The sequence below is a fragment of the Dendrobates tinctorius genome, unplaced genomic scaffold, assembly GCF_039654945.1.
Source record: "Dendrobates tinctorius isolate UK_male_01 unplaced genomic scaffold, ASM3965494v1 ptg000021l, whole genome shotgun sequence".
NCBI lineage: Eukaryota > Metazoa > Chordata > Amphibia > Anura > Dendrobatidae > Dendrobates > Dendrobates tinctorius.
In genome coordinates, this window is record NW_027361689.1 from 15,449,307 (window position 1) to 15,467,846 (window position 18,540).

Sequence of the window (18,540 nt, forward strand, 5' to 3'; positions counted from 1 at the left end):
ATACAGTGGCCGGGGCATATATACAGTGGTTGGGAGGGGCATATATACAGTGGTTGGGGGGCGCATATATACAGTGGTTGGGAGGGGCATATATACAGTGGTTGGGAGGGGCATATATACAGTGGCCGGGGCATATATACAGTGGTTGGGAGGGGCATATATACAGTGGTTGGGAGGGGCATATATACAGTGGCCGGGGCATATATACAGTGGTTGGGAGGGGCATATATACAGTGGCTGGCTGGGGCATATATACAGTGGTTGGGAGGGGCATATATACAGTGGTTGGGAGGGGCATATATACAGTGGCTGGCCGGGGCATATATACAGTGGTTGGGAGGGGCATATATACAGTGGTTGGGAGGGGCATATATACAGTGGTTGGGAGGGGCATATATACAGTGGTTGGGAGGGGCATATATACAGTGGCCGGGGCATATATACAGTGGCTGGCCGGGGCATATATACAGTGGCTGGCTGGGGCACATATACAGTGGCTGGCTGGGGCATATAAACAGTGGTTGGGAGGGGCATATATACAGTGGCCGGGGCATATATACAGTGGTTGGGAGGGGCATATATACAGTGGTTGGGGGGCGCATATATACAGTGGTTGGGAGGGGCATATATACAGTGGTTGGGAGGGGCATATATACAGTGGCCGGGGCATATATACAGTGGTTGGGAGGGGCATATATACAGTGGCCGGGGCATATATACAGTGGTTGGGAGGGGCATATATACAGTGGCTGGCTTGGGCATATATACAGTGGTTGGGAGGGGCATATATACAGTGGTTGGGAGGGGCATATATACAGTGGCTGGCCGGGGCATATATACAGTGGTTGGGAGGGGCATATATACAGTGGTTGGGAGGGGCATATATACAGTGGTTGGGAGGGGCATATATACAGTGGTTGGGAGGGGCATATATACAGTGGTTGGGAGGGGCATATATACAGTGGTTGGGAGGGGCATATATACAGTGGCCGGGGCATATATACAGTGGCTTCCCGGGGCATATATACAGTGGCTGGCTGGGGCACATATACAGTGGCTGGCTGGGGCATATATACAGTGGTTGGGAGGGGCATATATACAGTGGCTGGCTGGGGCATATATACAGTGGTTGGGAGGGGCATATACACAGTGGTTGGGAGGGGCATATATACAGTGGCTGGCCGGGGCATATATACAGTGGTTGGGAGGGGCATATATACAGTGGTTGGGAGGGGCATATATACAGTGGTTGGGAGGGGCATATATACAGTGGTTGGGAGGGGCATATATACAGTGGTTGGGAGGGGCATATATACAGTGGTTGGGAGGGGCATATATACAGTGGCCGGGGCATATATACAGTGGCTGGCCGGGGCATATATACAGTGGCTGGCTGGGGCACATATACAGTGGCTGGCTGGGGCATATATACAGTGGTTGGGAGGGGCATATATACAGTGGTTGGGAGGGGCATATATACAGTGGTTGGGAGGGGCATATATACAGTGGTTGGGAGGGGCATATATACAGTGGTTGGGAGGGGCATATATACAGTGGTTGGGAGGGGCATATATACAGTGGTTGGGAGGGGCATATATACAGTGGCTGGCTGGGGCATATATACAGTGGTTGGGAGGGGCATATACACAGTGGTTGGGAGGGGCATATATACAGTGGCCGGGGCATATATACAGTGGTTGGGAGGGGCATATATACAGTGGTTGGGAGGGGCATATATACAGTGGTTGGGAGGGGCATATATACAGTGGTTGGGAGGGGCATATATACAGTGGTTGGGAGGGGCATATATACAGTGGTTGGGAGGGGCATATATACAGTGGCTGGGAGGGGCATATATACAGTGGCCGGGGCATATATACAGTGGCTGGCCGGGGCATATATACAGTGGCTGGCTGGGGCACATATACAGTGGTTGGGGGGCGCATATATACAGTGGTTGGGAGGGGCATATATACAGTGGCTGGGGGCGCACACTCTCACTCTGCCGGCGCTATCATCACTGTCGCACACACTATAACTATGTGGGCGGGACCTGGGCGTGTACGTGACTGACAGCCGCGCTCTCCCTCTGGCTCCGCCCCTTGAGTCTCACGACCTTTCCCCTACTTTCCAGTTCTCTCACCCGGCACACTCAGCACGCTCTCTACACGAGCTGATCACGCTCCCCGGCAGCTCTGCCATTGGCTGTTGAGCTATGGGAGCCGCGCTTCTGATTGGCCGGTGGCTCTCGCTGCCGTGAGAGCGCTGTCCTCATCTTGCCTTCCCCGCCCCCTGGTGGCTGTGTGCGTGCTCTGCACGCCGGCCCTCCCATGCAACATGACATCCCCAATGCAAAGAAGGCGAGCTTGTTATTGCTGATGAGCAGCCCAGGCTCAGGCGGCGGCACCAGGACCTGCTGCTCCTCCATCCTTTGTTACTGTGTACCAGCCATTCATCATGCTGAATGTCAGCCCAGCAGACAAGCCGCAGCCATCGCCAGCTGTAAGTACCTCAGTATTGTGTGTGTAGCGCCACTACTTGTAGATCTGCCGGTGCCCATCTGTACTGGCATCTGTGTACGTGCACCCTGTGGATGGACAATGCCCATGTAGGAGGATCAGCTGTGTCCAGACATGTCTGTGATGGGCTGGGATGGGGGTCAGACAGACATCACACAATAGGCTGCCAGTGCTGTCTGTGCCTGCATCTGCAGTGGTTGTGGCGAGCAGAGGGTTAATCTGGGGGCGCTGTGCCAGGAGATGGGGTACAGTGGTAGGAGCTGGGGTATCAGGTACTGGGGGTACAGTGGTAGGGGCTGGGGTACAGGGGCTGGGGGGTACAGTGGTAGGAGCTGGGGTATCAGGAGCTGAGGCTGGGGGGCTGCAGTGGTGGGTGCAGGGGCTGGGGGGTACAGTGGTAGGAGCTGGGGTATCAGGAGCTGAGGCTGGGGGGCTGCAGTGGTGGGTGCAGGGGCTGGGGGGTACAGTGGTAGGAGCTGGGGTATCATGTACTGGGGGTACAGTGGTGGGAGCTGAGGCTGGGGGGGTGCAGTGGTGGGAGCTGGGGTATCAGGAGCTGAGGCTGGGGGGTACAGTGGTGGGTGCAGGGGCTGGGGGGTGCAGTGGTGGGAGCTGGGGTATCAGGTACTGGGGGTGCAGTGGTGGGAGCTGGGGTATCAGGAGCTGAGGCTGGGGGGTACAGTGGTGGGTGCAGGGGCTGGGGGGTGCAGTGGTGAGAGCTGGGGTATCAGGTACTGGGGGTGCAGTGATGGGAGCTGGGGTATCAGGAGCTGAGGCTGGGGAGTACAGTGGTGGGTGCAGGGGCTGGGGGGTGCAGTGGTGGGAGCTGGGGTATCAGGTACTGGGGGTGCAGTGGTGGGAGCTGGGGTATCAGGAGCTGAGGCTGGGGGGTACAGTGGTGGGTGCAGGGGCTGGGGGGTGCAGTGGTGGGAGCTGGGGTATCAGGTACTGGGGGTGCAGTGGTGGGAGCTGGGGTATCAGGAGCTGAGGCTGGGGGGTACAGTGGTGGGTGCAGGGGCTGGGGGGTGCAGTGGTGGGAGCTGGGGTATCAGGTACTGGGGGTGCAGTGGTGGGAGCTGGGGTTCTGCTGTGTCTGTGCCCTTATTGGCGGTGTCGCCTCTTGTGTACACCACTATCGTCTGTGTTGCCGCCACATAGAAGGATCTGATCACACCCGATTCTTATGACACAATAGATGCATTTTCCCTCTGAGACTTTCGCCTTTAACTCAACCGCCCCTGTGTTTTTCTGGCTGGATTTTGAACTCTTACGCCGCCCCCTTGTCGCCTCCTCACGCCCCTCATTTCCTGGTCCTGCCCCCCTCACATGGCTATTTTAATGGGTGACGTATTGGAGAGCTATATTTGGCTCCCTCTAAACCGCCTCCCCCATGGGAGGGTTTGGGTGGAGAGGGGCAGAGTTTGGGAGCAGTTGCCCACTTGTCTCGGGTGGGGTTACTGCTTATTGTCTCCGATACGCCGAGCCCCCTCCTCCAGAAAGAGGAAAACAACCCTGTCCCCATAGGGAGGAGCTGGTGACAAGTCCAGGGGTCAAGTCCCGATGGCGGCTCTGTGGGGCAGTGACATCTGCACTCACTGGGCTCATCGGTGCTCTGCGACCTGTGCTGACACTACAACTCCCAGCATGCCCTCGCGTGGAGTCCATGCTGTGGTGACACTACAACTCCCAGCATGTCTTCATGCAGATATTGGACAGTTCTCTGTAACCAGTGGTGACACACTACAACTCCCAGCATGTGTTTTGGTTAACCCTTTGATGTGCACAGTGGCTTAACACCTGTAGGACCACAGAAAATGAAGCCTAAAGCACTCTTGTGGTTGGGGCATGGTCCTTTAGGCTGAGTTCACATGTAGCGTTTTTTTTCGCGGCGGTTTTAACCGCGCGATTTTGCCGTGAAAAATAAGCATCCCATGCATTCCTATGGGATTCCGCAATGCTGTGCTAATGCTCTGATTTTTACCGCGGCGGAATCGCTTTGCGGTAAAAAACGCAGCATGGTCATTAATTTCGCGGAATCGCGGCGATCCCGCACCCATAGGAATGTATTGTTCTGCGAGGCTGTGTACACCATGCGGAAAGTAAGCAGAACATTTGCGGATGGTACCCACGGTCCGGAGGAGTGGAGACTGTCCTCCGGGCTTTGGGTACCATATCCCTGTAAAAAATAGAATTTAAAATAAAAAATATTGTTATTCTCACCTTCCGACGTCCCGCGCAGCCTTCCCGCCTCTCTCCACGCTCCTGGCATCTTACGGTCCCAGTAATACTTTGCGAGAATGACTGCGATGACGTCCGTTCTCGCGGGATCCCACGAGAACGGACGTCATCGCTCGCAAAGGCTTACTGCGACCGGGAGCGTGGAGGCGGGAAGGCTGCGCGGGATGTCAGAAGGTGAGAATAACAATATATTTTTTTTTTTTTTATTTATTTACAGCCTATCTTTTACTATTGATGCTGCATAGGCGGCCTCAATAGTAAAATGTTGGTCACACTCGTCAAACACTGTTTGACGAGTGTGACCAACCTGTCAATCAGTTCTCCAAGCGATGCTACAGATCGCTTAGAAAACGCTAGCAATTCTGCAAGCTAATTACGCTTGCAAAATGCTAGTTTTTCCACGGGAAAATTGCGGGAATTTGAAATGCGATTTTTCCCGCGGAATGGAATTCCGGAACTCTCGCAGTAATTTCCGCGAGAGCTCCGCTACGTGTGAACCTAGCCTTAAGGTTAATCCTTTGTGAACTCTTGACCTGCTGGTGACTAATCACTGGGAGCTGAGCCCAGGGCAGGAAATGACCATTGCAGTTTAGCCTGGCTGCTCTGATGGATGCTTCTTTACTTCCTAATTTTCCATCCCCCCCATTCTCTCCCCTCCCTTTGTGCTAACAGCTCTGAGCCTATGTGCTGATGTAGCAGGGCTGAGTTTGTTGGGTGGGATTATGTAGGGCTGTGGGTAACCATTGTGTCACCTGATCGGGTGTGCGGATCTACCTCAGCTCTGCTGCATCTGTGAGATATAGATGCTCATATAATGGCGCCCGCTCTCGTGTACTGTATCTGTCATCACGATAATGTGTGCAAACTGTAAAGTGATGCGGAATATACAGTGGGGGAAAAAAAGTATTTAGGCTGTGTGCACACGCTGCGGATTATGTGCGGATTCATCCGCGCGGATTTTGTAAAATCCGCAGGTGAAACCGCAGGTCAAAAGACCTGCGGTTTTACCTGCGGATTGCTCTGCGGTTTTGCCCTGCGGTTTTTCATCTCCTCAATGGAGGAGATGGCAAACCGCAGGAGAATCCGCAGAAAGAATTGACATGTCAATTCTTTCTGCGGATTGAAAACCGCAGATAATCCGCGCGGAAAATTCCGCACCGTCTGCACTGCGGTTTTTGATTCCCATAGGGAATCATGGTACTGTATACCGCAGCAAAAACTGCTGCGGGTCCGCAGCGGCCAAAACCGCTGCGGAACCGCAGCAAAATCCGCAGCGTGTGCACACAGCCTTAGTCAGTCAGCAATAGTGCAAGTTCCACCACTTAAAAAGATGAGAGGCGTCTGTAATTTACATCATAGGTAGACCTCAACTATGGGAGACAAACTGAGAAAAAAAAATCTAGAAAATCACATTGTCTGTTTTTTTTTTTTCATTTTATTTGCATATTATGGTGGAAAATAAGTATTTGGTCAGAAACAAAATTTCATCTCAATACTTTGTGATATATCCTTTGTTGGCAATGACAGAGGTCAAACGTTTTCTGTAAGTCTTCACAAGGTTGCCACACACTGTTGTTGGTATGTTGGCCCATTCCTCCATGCAGATCTCCTCTAGAGCAGTGATGTTTTTGGCTTTTCGCTTGGCAACACGGACTTTCAACTCCCTCCAAAGGTTTTCTATAGGGTTGAGATCTGGAGACTGGCTAGGCCACTCCAGGACCTTGAAATGCTTCTTACGAAGCCACTCCTTCGTTGCCCTTTTGGATCATTGTCATGTTGAAAGACCCAGCCACGTTTCATCATCAATGCCCTTGCTGATGGAAGGAGGTTTGCACTCAAAATCTCACGATACATGGCCCCATTCATTCTTTCATGTACCCGGATCAGTCGTCCTGGCCCCTTTGCAGAGAAACAGCCCCAAAGCATGATGTTTCCACCACCATGCTTTACAATAGGTATGGTGTTTAATGGATGCAACTCAGTATTCTTTTTCCTCCAAACACGACAAGTTGTGTTTCTACCAAACAGTTCCAGTTTGGTTTCATCAGACCATAGGACATTCTCCCAAAACTCCTCTGGATCATCCAAATGCTCTCTAGCAAACTTCAGACGGGCCCGGACATGTACAGGCTTAAGCAGTGGGACACGTCTGGCACTGCAGGATCTGAGTCCATGGTGGCGTAGTGTGTTACTTATGGTAGGCCTTGTTACATTGGTCCCAGCTCTCTGCAGGTCATTCACTAGGTCCCCCCGCGTGGTTCTGGGATTTTTGCTCACCGTTCTTGTGATCATTCTGACCCCACGGGGTGGGATTTTGCGTGGAGCACCAGATCGAGGGAGATTATCAGTGGTCTTGTATGTCTTCCATTTTCTAATTATTGCTCCCACAGTTGATTTCTTCACTCCAAGCTGGTTGGCTATTGCAGATTCAGTCTTCCCAGCCTGGTGCAGGGCTACAATTTTGTTTCTGGTGTCCTTTGACAGCTCTTTGGTCTTCACCATAGTGGAGTTTGGAGTCAGACTGTTTGAGGGTGCGCACAGGTGTCTTTTTATACTGATAACAAGTTTAAACAGGTGCCATTACTACAGGTAATGAGTGGAGGAAAGAGGAGACTCTTAAAGAAGAAGTTACAGGTCTGTGAGAGCCAGAAATCTTGATTGCTTGTTTCTGACCAAATACTTATTTTCCACCATAATATGCAAATAAAATGAAAAAAAAACAGACAATGTGATTTTCTGGATTTTTTTTTTCTCAGTTTGTCTCCCATAGTTGAGGTCTACCTATGATGTAAATTACAGACGCCTCTCATCTTTTTAAATGTTGGAACTTGCACTATTGCTGACTGACTAAATACTTTTTTTCCCCACTGTATGTTAGCGCTATATAAAAATAAAGCTTATTCTGATCACGCCTCTATTAGTATAGAGTGGGAGCTCCTCAGCCAGTGCTTGTATTAATTTCCGAGTGCACTCTATGGCCCTTTACTGCGGTATAATCTACTGCCCTCAGCATAGCCAAACAACCTACAGAGGCTGCTAGGATTTGTAAATCTACAGCAGGTGGAGAACTACAAGTTGCAGACCGGCTCCCTTGATATTATTCATCAATGTGATGGGGAATATTTGACGTTACTATAGATGTAAACAGATGTGCCTGAGGACCAGAGTTGCGCTCAGTGTGCTCTGGGGGTCAGTGTTGCGTTCAGTGAGCTGGGAGTTTACTGTTGCGCTCTGGGGGGCGGCCCTGCGTTCTGTGAGCTGGGGGCCGTTGTTGCACTCTGGGGATCAGCATTGTGAGTTGGTGGGTCGGCACTGCCTCTTGCGAGCTGAGGGTTGGTGTTGCGCTCTGCGAGCTGGGGGTTGGCGCTGTTGGCATTGCGCTCTGTGAGCTGGGGGTTGGTGTTGCGTTCTGTGAGCTGGGGGTTTTTGCATTGCAAGCTCGAGCTCAGTGTTGCGCTCTGTGAGCTGGAGGGGTCGGTGTTGCGCTCTGTGAGCTGGAGGGGTCGGTGTTGCGCTCTGCGAGCTGGGGGTCGGTGCTGCCTCCTGTGAGCTGGAGGTCGGCGTTGCACTCTGCAAGCTGGGGGTTAAAAGTTGCGCTCTGCGAGCTGGGGGTCGGCGCTGCCTCCTGCGACTGGGGGTTTAGTGTTGCGCTCTGTGAGCTGGGGGTCGGCGTTGCGCTCTGTGAGCTGGGGGTCGGCGTTGCGCTCTGTGAGCTGGGGGTTTAGCGTTGCGCTCTGTGAGCTGGGGGTTTAGCGTTGCGCTCTGTGAGCTGGGGGTTTAGCGTTGCGCTCTGTGAGCTGGGGGTTTAGCGTTGCGCTCTGTGAGCTGGGGGTTTAGCGTTGCGCTCTGTGAGCTGGGGGTTTAGCGTTGCGCTCTGTGAGCTGGGGGTTTAGCGTTGCGCTCTGTGAGCTGGGGGTTTAGCGTTGCGCTCTGTGAGCTGGGGGTTTAGCGTTGCGCTCTGTGAGCTGGGGGTTGGCGTTGCGTTCTGCGAGTCGGCGCTGCCTCCTGTGAGCTGGGGGTTTAGCATTGCGCTCTGCGAGCTGGGGGATAAGCGTTGCGCTCTGCGAGTCGGCGCTGCCTCCTGTGAGCTGGGGGTTTAGCGTTGCGCTCTGCGAGCTGGGGGTTTAGCGTTGCGCTCTGCGAGTCGGCGCTGCCTCCTGTGAGCTGGGGGTTTAGCGTTGCGCTCTGCGAGCTGGGGGTTTAGCGTTGCGCTGGGCGAGCTTGGGGTTTAGCGTTGCGCTGGGCGAGCTTGGGGTTTAGCGTTGCGCTGGGCGAGCTTGGGGTTTAGCGTTGCGCTGGGCGAGCTTGGGGTTTAGCGTTGCGCTGGGCGAGCTTGGGGTTTAGCGTTGCGCTGGGCGAGCTTGGGGTTTAGCGTTGCGCTGGGCGAGCTGGGGGTTTAGCGTTGCGCTGGGCGAGCTGGGGGTTTAGCGTTGCGCTGGGCGAGCTGGGGGTTTAGCGTTGTGCTGGGCGAGCTGGGGGTTTAGCGTTGCGCTGGGCGAGCTGGGGGTTTAGCGTTGCGCTGGGCGAGCTGGGGGTTTAGCGTTGCGCTCTGCGAGCTGGGGGTTTAGCGTTGCACTCTGCGAGCTGGGGGTAGCCCATTAGCTGTGATGAGCCGTCTGCAGCCAGGGATAACAGTCTCGGATGTGAGTCGCTTTTCATGTTGATGCAGGTTATCTGAGGACATGGGGACGTGCACGACTCGCATACATAAGAGGCAGCTCTGCGCTCCATCCTCTTTCCTACCATGGATTTATGGAATATAAACATTGTATGTGGCATCATTTGTTTTTCACACTTGTTTTGACTTGTGAATGATATAATATGGAGAGCAGGGTGGCTCAGTGGTTACCACTGTTACTTTGCAGCCCTGAGTACAAATCCCATCTGCAAGGAGTTTGTATGTTCTCCCTGTGTTTCCGTGGTTCACCCCCTTCTGTCCTGCAGGCTCGGTCCATAGCTGCATCCGCTGACGGTACAGAATATGAGTGGGTGTTGTCTCCCTCCGGGTGGGTGTGTAGTGACCCGGGTGATGTCATGTTATAAATATATCTTAAATGATTTATAGCTCTATGAAAGTCCTCATTTACACAAATGACCTAATTATACCTGCGCATTTACCTTTGTGATGATTATTAGTAACAGCAGCTTCAGTGATGGCTGCAGTGATAGATAGTAACCTGTCATCCAGAGCCTTAGCCCCAGTCCTGCTGACGGGCACATTTTCAGTTTTTATCATACATGCAGTATAAAGAGCTGCACTTTTTTTTCCTTGTCCAGATATTCAAATAAGCTTTGTGCCTTTTTTTTTTTTTTTTTGGGGGGGGGGGGGGGAAGTCGGACATGCGGGGCCTATTGTTTTATTTATTTCTTCAATGTCGCTCAATGGGAAAATAAAGAAAAATGCAGGGTTTTTTTCGTAATAATTTTTCTGTAATAATTATTTTTATATATCGGACACGTTTTTTTTTTTTTTGCAGTGGTAGTGTGGCTTGCAACAGTGATTTGGAATGGTAGCAACTTTTCCCCCTTCTGCTTTTAGCTGTTAATTTATTTAACATACCGTGCCCACCATGAAGTCCTTAAAGACCTGTGGGGGCAGTTTAAGGTATATTCATACATTTTATATAACCTGTTATATAATTAAAAAATAAATATATATTAAAATAAAATATTTACCGGTATATTATGATATTTATTTTTTATTAATTTTTTTTTTTTTTTTAATCTGATATCCTCTTGACTGTATAGCAGAGCTTACTGGGTCTCTTAGGTCCCAGCAAATTCTGCTCCCTCCCCGCACCCAGAAATCACTTGATTACTTCCTTAGCGCTTTCTATACAGCGATTGGAAAGGCAGAGGTGGTAATACACCGTTTCAGCCTTTTCTGTGGGGAGTCTGGCTGTGTCTGACAGCCAGCTTCCCACTCCTGCAGCTGTAGGAACCCGTGCGGCTTCTATACTATGCAGTGTATAATGCCGGCCATCCGGATGTTTAAAGCTATTGCTGGTCCATAAGTGATGATCTGATTTTTATTTTTTGTAAATTTTGCTTGGGTGCAGCTATAGTTTATAAAACCACCAAGGAGTCAACTTGATTGTAAGATGTCAGTCATGTATCCTTGGATGCGTGCTATAATAACGGTTCCGTGTTTTGTTTTTGGACCATAGGTTGACTTCATGGACATCTGTGAGTCCATACTGGAAAGGAAGAGACATGACAGTGAGAGGTCGTCCTGTAGCACGTTGGAGCAGAATGACTTTGAAGCTGTGGAGGCTTTGGTCTGTATGAGTTCCTGGGGTCAACGAAGCCAGAAAGGCGACCTGCTGAAGATGCGACCGCTGACTCCCGCCTCCGATTCTTCTGATTTCATCTTGCATTGTGAATCGCCTCTATCCATGACCAGAGATTTCCACTCTTTAGCCACACTGGTAAGAAGTTAACACCAAGCGTGGTTCTCCCATGTTTCACCTGAGTATGTCCCACACTTAGACATACTGCTGGGGAATTCAGATTGTGAGTAGTGATTGGGTCAGTAGGGATAATGTCTGTACAGCGCTGGGGAATATGATGGCGCTATATAGCCAAAGCATAACAAATTGGTTGCTATTGGCAATAAAGACAGGTTTTACTTTCTTGCCCATAGCAACCAATCAAAGCTCAGCTCTCATTTCTTAAACTACTCTGGGAAAATGGAAGCAGAGTTCTGATTGGTTGCTATGGGCAATGGTGACAATTTAACTGTTAGGCCTCATTTATCAAAACATATGGAATAAAGATTTGTTAAGTTTTTTGGGCCAGTTTTAAGGTACTGTCACACTTAGCGATGTACCAGCGATCCCGACCAGCGATATGACGCGGTCAGGATCGCTGGTGCATCGCTAAGTGGTCGCTAGTGAGCTGCCACACAGGCAGATCTCACCAGCGACATCGCAGGGGTCGGGGATCGCTACTTACCTGTCAGACGAGGCGATCCTGACGTCCTCCCGCCCGCGTCCACGCGTCGCTCGTCTCTCCACAAGAAGCTGACGACGAGAAACGGTCCATGACCTCGCGCGATCAGCGATAACCAGCGGGGGAGCCGGTCGTAGGTAAGTATCAGACACAGGGATATCGCTAGCAATATCGCTGCAACGTCACAAGTTATAGCGATATTGCTAGCGATGTCGCTTAGTGTGACAGTACCTTTACAAAGTGGGCAAGACCCCACAGTGGGTGCTATCAGGCCTGACACATTTATGTCAAAAATTGACCTAAATTTGGGTGGAAATGTGTACATCTTGGTATGTGATGCACGGTCACCTCAAGTTTTTTGCTTAATGAGACGCTACAAGGCCCCTCAGTGGCCCTGGATCCGCACGTTCGCCATCATTAGAGTTGGCAGGAGCTATTGTTTATGGAGGCTCTTCACTATAGTAACCTCCCTGAGGAGATCAACCCCTGGAGCATCATATAACTGAGTTGTTTGAGGCCTGTACGCCCATTTTTATTTATTTTTTTTTTTCTGGTAGAACCTGCAGTTATTTTGACCATGGTTGATGCCATTTTATATAATCTTGGCTCCCTTGCCTTATGTATGACACTAATGCCATAATTTTAGGCCTGGAAAAATGCTACGAGCCAGGTAGTCAATGCGACTAGCAAATCCCATATTTATATTAATGTCAAATGGGCTCCTCGGGGGTATGACTGGCTCCAAAAGTTTAACTGAATGCCTATGAAAACTGATAGGTCTTTGAAACCTGAACTGTAAAGACACCTAGTATGATGTTTAAGGAGGTTCTCCAGGCTTGGTGTCCTCAGCTTAGGCCATCAATGTCCGATTGGGGGGTCTAACACCCGACACCCTCAGCGATCAGCTGTTTTTGGCTCGACCAGTGGCTGTATGTGAATGGAGCCAGAGCAGCACAGCTCTGCACACTGTGTAGTGGTCACTGCCGAGATACTACAGATCAGCTCCTGTGCACTTCAATAGGAGTTGATCTGTAGTATCTGGGAACATCCACTACACAGTGTACAGAGCGGTGCTGTTCTGGCTCCGTTCACCATTTACATCCAGCCGCTGGTGGAGCTGATCACAGCAGATCAGTATACATGTCGAGCAGGGGTGGCTCCAGGTTTATCCTGTTGTTTTTGGTGACCGTTGTCCCTCTTCACTTTAGATTTTGACTCTTCACTAGATTTTTACTTTTTCACTAGTGATGAGCAAGTATACTCGTTGCTCGGGTTTTCCCGAGCATGCTCAGGTGTCCTTGGAGATTCAGTTTCTGTCACCGCAGCTGCATGATTTGCGGCTACTTGACAGCCTGAATAGATGTGGGGATTGCCTGTTTGTTAGGGAATTCCCACATGTATTCAGGCTGTCAAGTAGCTGTAAATCATGCAGCTGCGGTGACAGAAACTGAATCTCAAAGCACTTCCAAATACTCGGAGATCACTAGTTCGAGAACTAGTGTGGTATAATTCTTTTTTTTTTTTTTTTTTTTTTTAATTTATCCCCTATTGGATTTGAAGCTGCGATGACTTGATCTCTTGTATGTTACACCTCAATCCTGTAATGTTAACTATATCCTATGAAGATCAACCACAATCTGGGATACCTAGGTTTACAAACATGGAGGGGACAAAGACCCTGCAATCATGTTATCGGAAAGAACACTTGACCCCCAATTCCTACCTCTTAGATTCTGCTTTCTTGATTTATAGCGGCATCTAACAGGTTAACATCATAAGTCTGGATGACCCCTTTAAGCCTGTTCATTTTACATTGAGTCGTAGAGCTAAAGTCACATTGCAGATGCTTGTTGGGTACGTGGCCTGCTAGGACTATGGCTACAGCTAACTCGCCTCCTCCTATATTGGTAGTAGTAATGGAAATATCTTTGTAATTTTAGTTGTAGTTCAAAAGTTTCCAAAAATGTTCTTAAATGCTCATATCGCACTTTATCTAACCTCGCTCATGTGTTTTTGTTTTTTTTTGTTTTTTTTCCAGTGCATGACCCCTCCACACAGTCCAGAATTTGCTGAACCGTGCACCACACTCCCTCCCGCATCCCAAGTGACCTATTCCAAACCGGTGACCGCAATGGCTAGCGATTCCCATTGTTTGGTGTCCTCCTCAGCTGTGTCCAAGTCATTTGCGCAAGGGATCCACAGCCTGCAGTCTTCTCAAGAGTTGGCCGTTTCTCCAAAGTCTCAGCCTTGCAGGGCAATGGTCACAAGTGTCATACGACACACGGCCGACACTTCTGCCTTTCATCACGTTCCCCAACTACCCTCCATGGGAAGCGTACTGGCTGGTGAAAACTTATCCCATAAGATATGTGAAGTCAAACATTCCAAGCTCACCAAAGAGACAAATGCCCATGAGGATGGGTCACAAAGTTCCTCACCGCTGTACCTTCTTCCACAGACTGATATGCCCTGTCCACACGCAGAAATGGGCAGCCAGAAAGTAGCTAATGCTCCGACAGACATGCCGACGAAATATGAAAATGAACACTTAACTGAGACCAACCCCATGGCTCCTGTCCCCGTTTCGAGCCCCCCTGTCCTTTGCCAGATGATTCCAGTTGCTGCACAAGCTGGTGTTCTTTCCGCTTTCATAAAGCCTTCTCCGCAACCGATGTGCAATACCGTCAAGCCAATCCTACCCCAAACCACCCCGCTTGCACAGCCAGTCCTTATGGGCACGCCTATATCTCAGGGGACCGTAATGTTCGTCCTTCCCCAAGCACCCATTGCACAGCCACCTCCACAATGTTCACAGACTCTAATGACAGTCGGGAGCACAAAGTTACTTCCCCTCGCCCCAGCCCCTGTGTTTATAACTTCCGGCCAATGCAGCCCCCCACTATTGGACTTCTGCCGAAGACGCAATTATGTGTGCAGTTTTACTGGCTGTAAAAAGACTTATTTCAAAAGTTCACATCTTAAAGCACACCTTCGAACCCACACAGGTGAGCTGTGCATTTGCTTCATGACTATGCCAGGCCTCATAGGCCCCGATTTTATAAGTCTGTTGTCTCGTAATGAGGGTTATGCAGAAATAAGATGCTACAAATTCATGAAGAGGTGCATCTTATCAGTGACGTGTTCCTCCCCAGAAATGTTACTGGAGGAACACATCTGGTGAATGCATTGCTGCCACTTTTGATGATTTTGATGGGTGGGTATGGTCACACCCTTTCCCGCTCTGACTTGACTTTGCGTATTTCCAGCCACATTTCAACTAGACGTGTCTGGTCTCCATTGAGGGAGTCTGTGCATGTCTAGTCGGCATGTGACCGCTTTCCCTGGGACCAGTGCTGCAGAATTCTGACAGCGCGCTGTGAGGGTTCACAAGTCTGCAGAATCACAGGGTGACCGTAGACTTGTACCCTAAGGCCAGACAAACCCCTTGGGGTACTGAACGATCCTATTCATTGTACTGAGTCATGTTTGGCCAAGTCACCATTGAAACTGAAGACTTGGTGATAGAGGAGGGAATGTACGTGTTCCAGTTGGATCCCCGCCAACCTCACTTTTTATAGCTTTTTCTAAATTGTCATGTCGTAAACATGTTTTCCGGGACCACCAAATATTTTATCGTTTACTAATTGATGTCTTTTTAACTTGCAGGTGAAAAACCTTTCAGCTGTAACTGGGAAGGATGTGATAAAAAATTTGCCAGATCAGATGAACTTTCTCGACACCGTCGTACACACACAGGGGAAAAGAAGTTTGCCTGCCCCGTGTGTGATCGCCGGTTCATGCGCAGCGACCACCTGACCAAGCACGCCCGGCGGCACATGACGACCAAGAAGGTGCCCACTTGGCAGGCAGAGGTCGGAAAGCTAAACAGAATAACGACGCCAGATCAATCAAGATGCACTGCGCCCCCGCTAGGCATGCTGGTCTCCATGCCTGCACCAGTGTAAATGGGACGGATCAAGCAGGCAAATTCCAACTTTTTACCTTTTAAGCAGCAGAGACTGGACACACATAAAACAATCCTCACTTCTCGGTTGACTTTACCTGTTGCAATTTTGCTTTGAAGTATATTCGCTTTCCACGTGATGCGACTTTTTATCAACCTTCGTTCCCGGCCTTTTATATAGGAGAATAAATCCTGATATTGTGGCAATAAGCATATTATGCATTTGTGTATGATTCCGAGCAGACCACAATTTTGCAAAACAAATTTATAAAAAAAAATTTTTGTGTTTTAAATATTTGAAAAATGTTTCCAACTGTGATTGAGTTACCATATAGGATGTCCGCACTTTGGTTGATTCTTATTAGCATAAGACATGTTTGATACAACAGATCCCCGCGTGGCTTTCACCGCTTGGTATATCATAGCGTTTATCTATATATTTTTTTGCAATGTCTGGACAATCTAAAAATTCCTTTTTATTTGTTTTTGATCAGTCTGTTGTTTACAGTTGCACTGTAGTTGGGATTTGGCATCACCCCTTCCATTTTTTTAGAGGTGTGAGTATGCTTACTAGGGTTCTCCGATGCAGGGCGGCGGTGCGTCAGAAGATGTCTACCAGGACGTTGTCACGATAGGATATAGGTGCAAAATATTTCCAATGTGCACCGGATGCATGCCTGATACTTGTCAATTGTGCAAGTGTCACCTTCCAATGTGGAAGTGAGTGACACTTGGAGACCCCCCACCCCCCATTAAGAGGGAATTGGCCCTTTTTTTTTTTAATCAACATAAAAACAACTTATCCTATTGTGTCATCACAAATTCCAGTATCGCCAGGCGGCCCATGGATCAACGGCGCACCCTCAGCGCTTGGTGGCGGCAGCTACGTGACTGCCCCCTCCTCCGCACGGGAGGTTCTGCCGCTTGTGCAAAAAAGGAAAGGGCAGAGACACGGCCACTCGGTCGTCCATATGGCCACCACCTGCTTTAGTTCTTGGCGGCCACCTCTAATGCTCGGGCAATAGATGATCCTGAAACGCAGCGTCAGGGGGAAGCGATGGGGTATTTACTTACGTCTGCACAACAGTTTAAGGGGTTTTTGTTTTTTTTTGTTTTAGAAATTTGACAAGAAAGTGTCCCAATGCATCTCTTGGAGCATAGTTCACCATTGTGTAGGCTCAGCCAGGTTTACCTAAAGGGATTTTCCTGCTTTGGGGAAGTTGGGATATATGGACAGGAAGTGTTGTCATAGGGACAGGAAGATGAAGTAATTTTAATTTAAGACCTCAAATATTGACACGTCCTGTAAATATGACACCTGTGAAAGCTTGTGATGACATTTTAAGGGGGAATCCTCAAGAACAGTGGATTAGAAGTCACCTGTGGGTGGTCTGGAAGAGCAATTCCAAAATGGACAATCCCTTTAAGATTGCTTCTTATTAATTTCTTGAAGGAATCTTCTGGTTTTAATAAACTTAATGGATGTCATTCATTTTCACTTGATGAGTTTAGTAGCAAGCAACGTCCTCTTTGTACAAATTGACTACACCCCGTATGGTGCATCTGGGAATGGGCTCCAGGCGTCAGATGTCGCTATTGTCTATAAACCCCCCCCCCCCCCCCCCCCGCGCATGCTTATTAAAGGGAATTTGATACTTTGTGTCTATAGCTATTGCACTATACATTGTATGTTATTACGTTTATTTTATTTTAGCTGCATTTTAACAATTGATCTCAAGGCTGGAGAGAGGGGTGACTGTCACATATATGGCGATATAATGGATAGGGTTAACTAGATAAGGCGTAGTTCAGACATGTAGAAAAGTTATCCACTTGTATATGTGCTTGACTGTGTTCATAGTGTGGCTGCTTGTCCACTGTCGCCCCCTGGTGGTCCAATGTGTGAAGTGACACATCCATCTTTTCCACAGTCTTTCCCTTCTGGGTTCACTCAGTATTATTACCTCGTACACTGATTATTATTATTTTTATTTTTTTTTTATCTCAGATGTGTTTTTTTTTTTTTTGTTTTTTTTTCTCGTAATCTATTTTTACTTTGTGTTTCTTATACCTCCATTCAGCCACATAGATAACTTTACTTCCCTTTGGTTTTAGTTGGATAAGTGCAAATCTATTGAATATTTAGCTTCAGTCCCCTACTATAATGGCGATATTACACCTCCACATCAAGAAGGAATTCTTAAACTTTTCTATCCCCAAAATAGTAGATCCACGTTAGATTTTCACCTTTAAAAAGGACCGGTCACCGCTGCTGCCATGTCTGTTTTGATGTGTATTCCCCATGATATAATAGTTCTGGAGCGCCTCCTCTCAGCACTGTGCATTACGCAGTCCCTAGTGTTACTCCTCCTGGAAATATTCTGCCACTTTCCATCTCCAAAAGGGGCGCCGTCCAACGGTCTAATACTTTGAGCACTGATTGGACAGTGCAGGGACGGGCTTCTTGGATGCCAACTCCCAGTTGCCAATTTACTTATACGTTTTCAGGAGGAGTAACAGAGTATAATGGGTCACATAACTTTAATAAAACAGTCCTATGTGTCAGATCCTGTCCATTTTTGAAGTGCAAACATTCTAGAAAGTGACCCCCTGACCTAAGGTATGCAGCTCTTCTGCAAAACATTGTGCCTCCATGCAATCTATCAGGACTTTGTTTTGATTTGCCTCCCTTTTGTAACGATCGTAGGTCAGGTAAAAGAGATGTGATCACAGGATCAGATTGCACAAGATTCTTTTGTATGTAGTCATGGTGACACATAGATTTACACAGGAGCTGCATACACAAAATGTTAGGATTTAAAAAAAAAAAAAAAAATTTTTTTTTTTTTTTGCAAAATTGCTGGGACC

The 18,540-nt window shown here is 48.9% G+C and overlaps 1 protein-coding gene across 1 annotated transcript; it reads left to right on the plus strand.

The window, feature by feature from the left end:
• The first annotated feature begins 2,237 nt into the window (after window positions 1-2,237).
• Window positions 2,238-15,883, plus strand: KLF11 (KLF transcription factor 11). The gene is made up of 4 exons (XM_073568213.1): window positions 2,238-2,502; window positions 10,925-11,185; window positions 13,747-14,713; window positions 15,375-15,883. Exons 1-4 carry the CDS (start codon window positions 2,458-2,460, stop codon window positions 15,671-15,673), a joined length of 1,572 nt encoding a protein of 523 aa, XP_073424314.1. The 5' UTR covers window positions 2,238-2,457; the 3' UTR covers window positions 15,674-15,883.
• The last annotated feature ends 2,657 nt before the right edge of the window (window positions 15,884-18,540 follow it).

Coding starts and splice junctions, on each gene's coding strand:
- KLF11 (XM_073568213.1), top strand. CDS start 2,458: ATGCTGAATGTCAGCCCAGCAGACAAGCCGCAGCCATCGCCAGCT. Junction 2,503..10,924: donor AGCCGCAGCCATCGCCAGCT/GTAAGTACCTCA, acceptor TTTGGACCATAG/GTTGACTTCATGGACATCTG. Junction 14,714..15,374: donor ACACCTTCGAACCCACACAG/GTGAGCTGTGCA, acceptor TTTAACTTGCAG/GTGAAAAACCTTTCAGCTGT.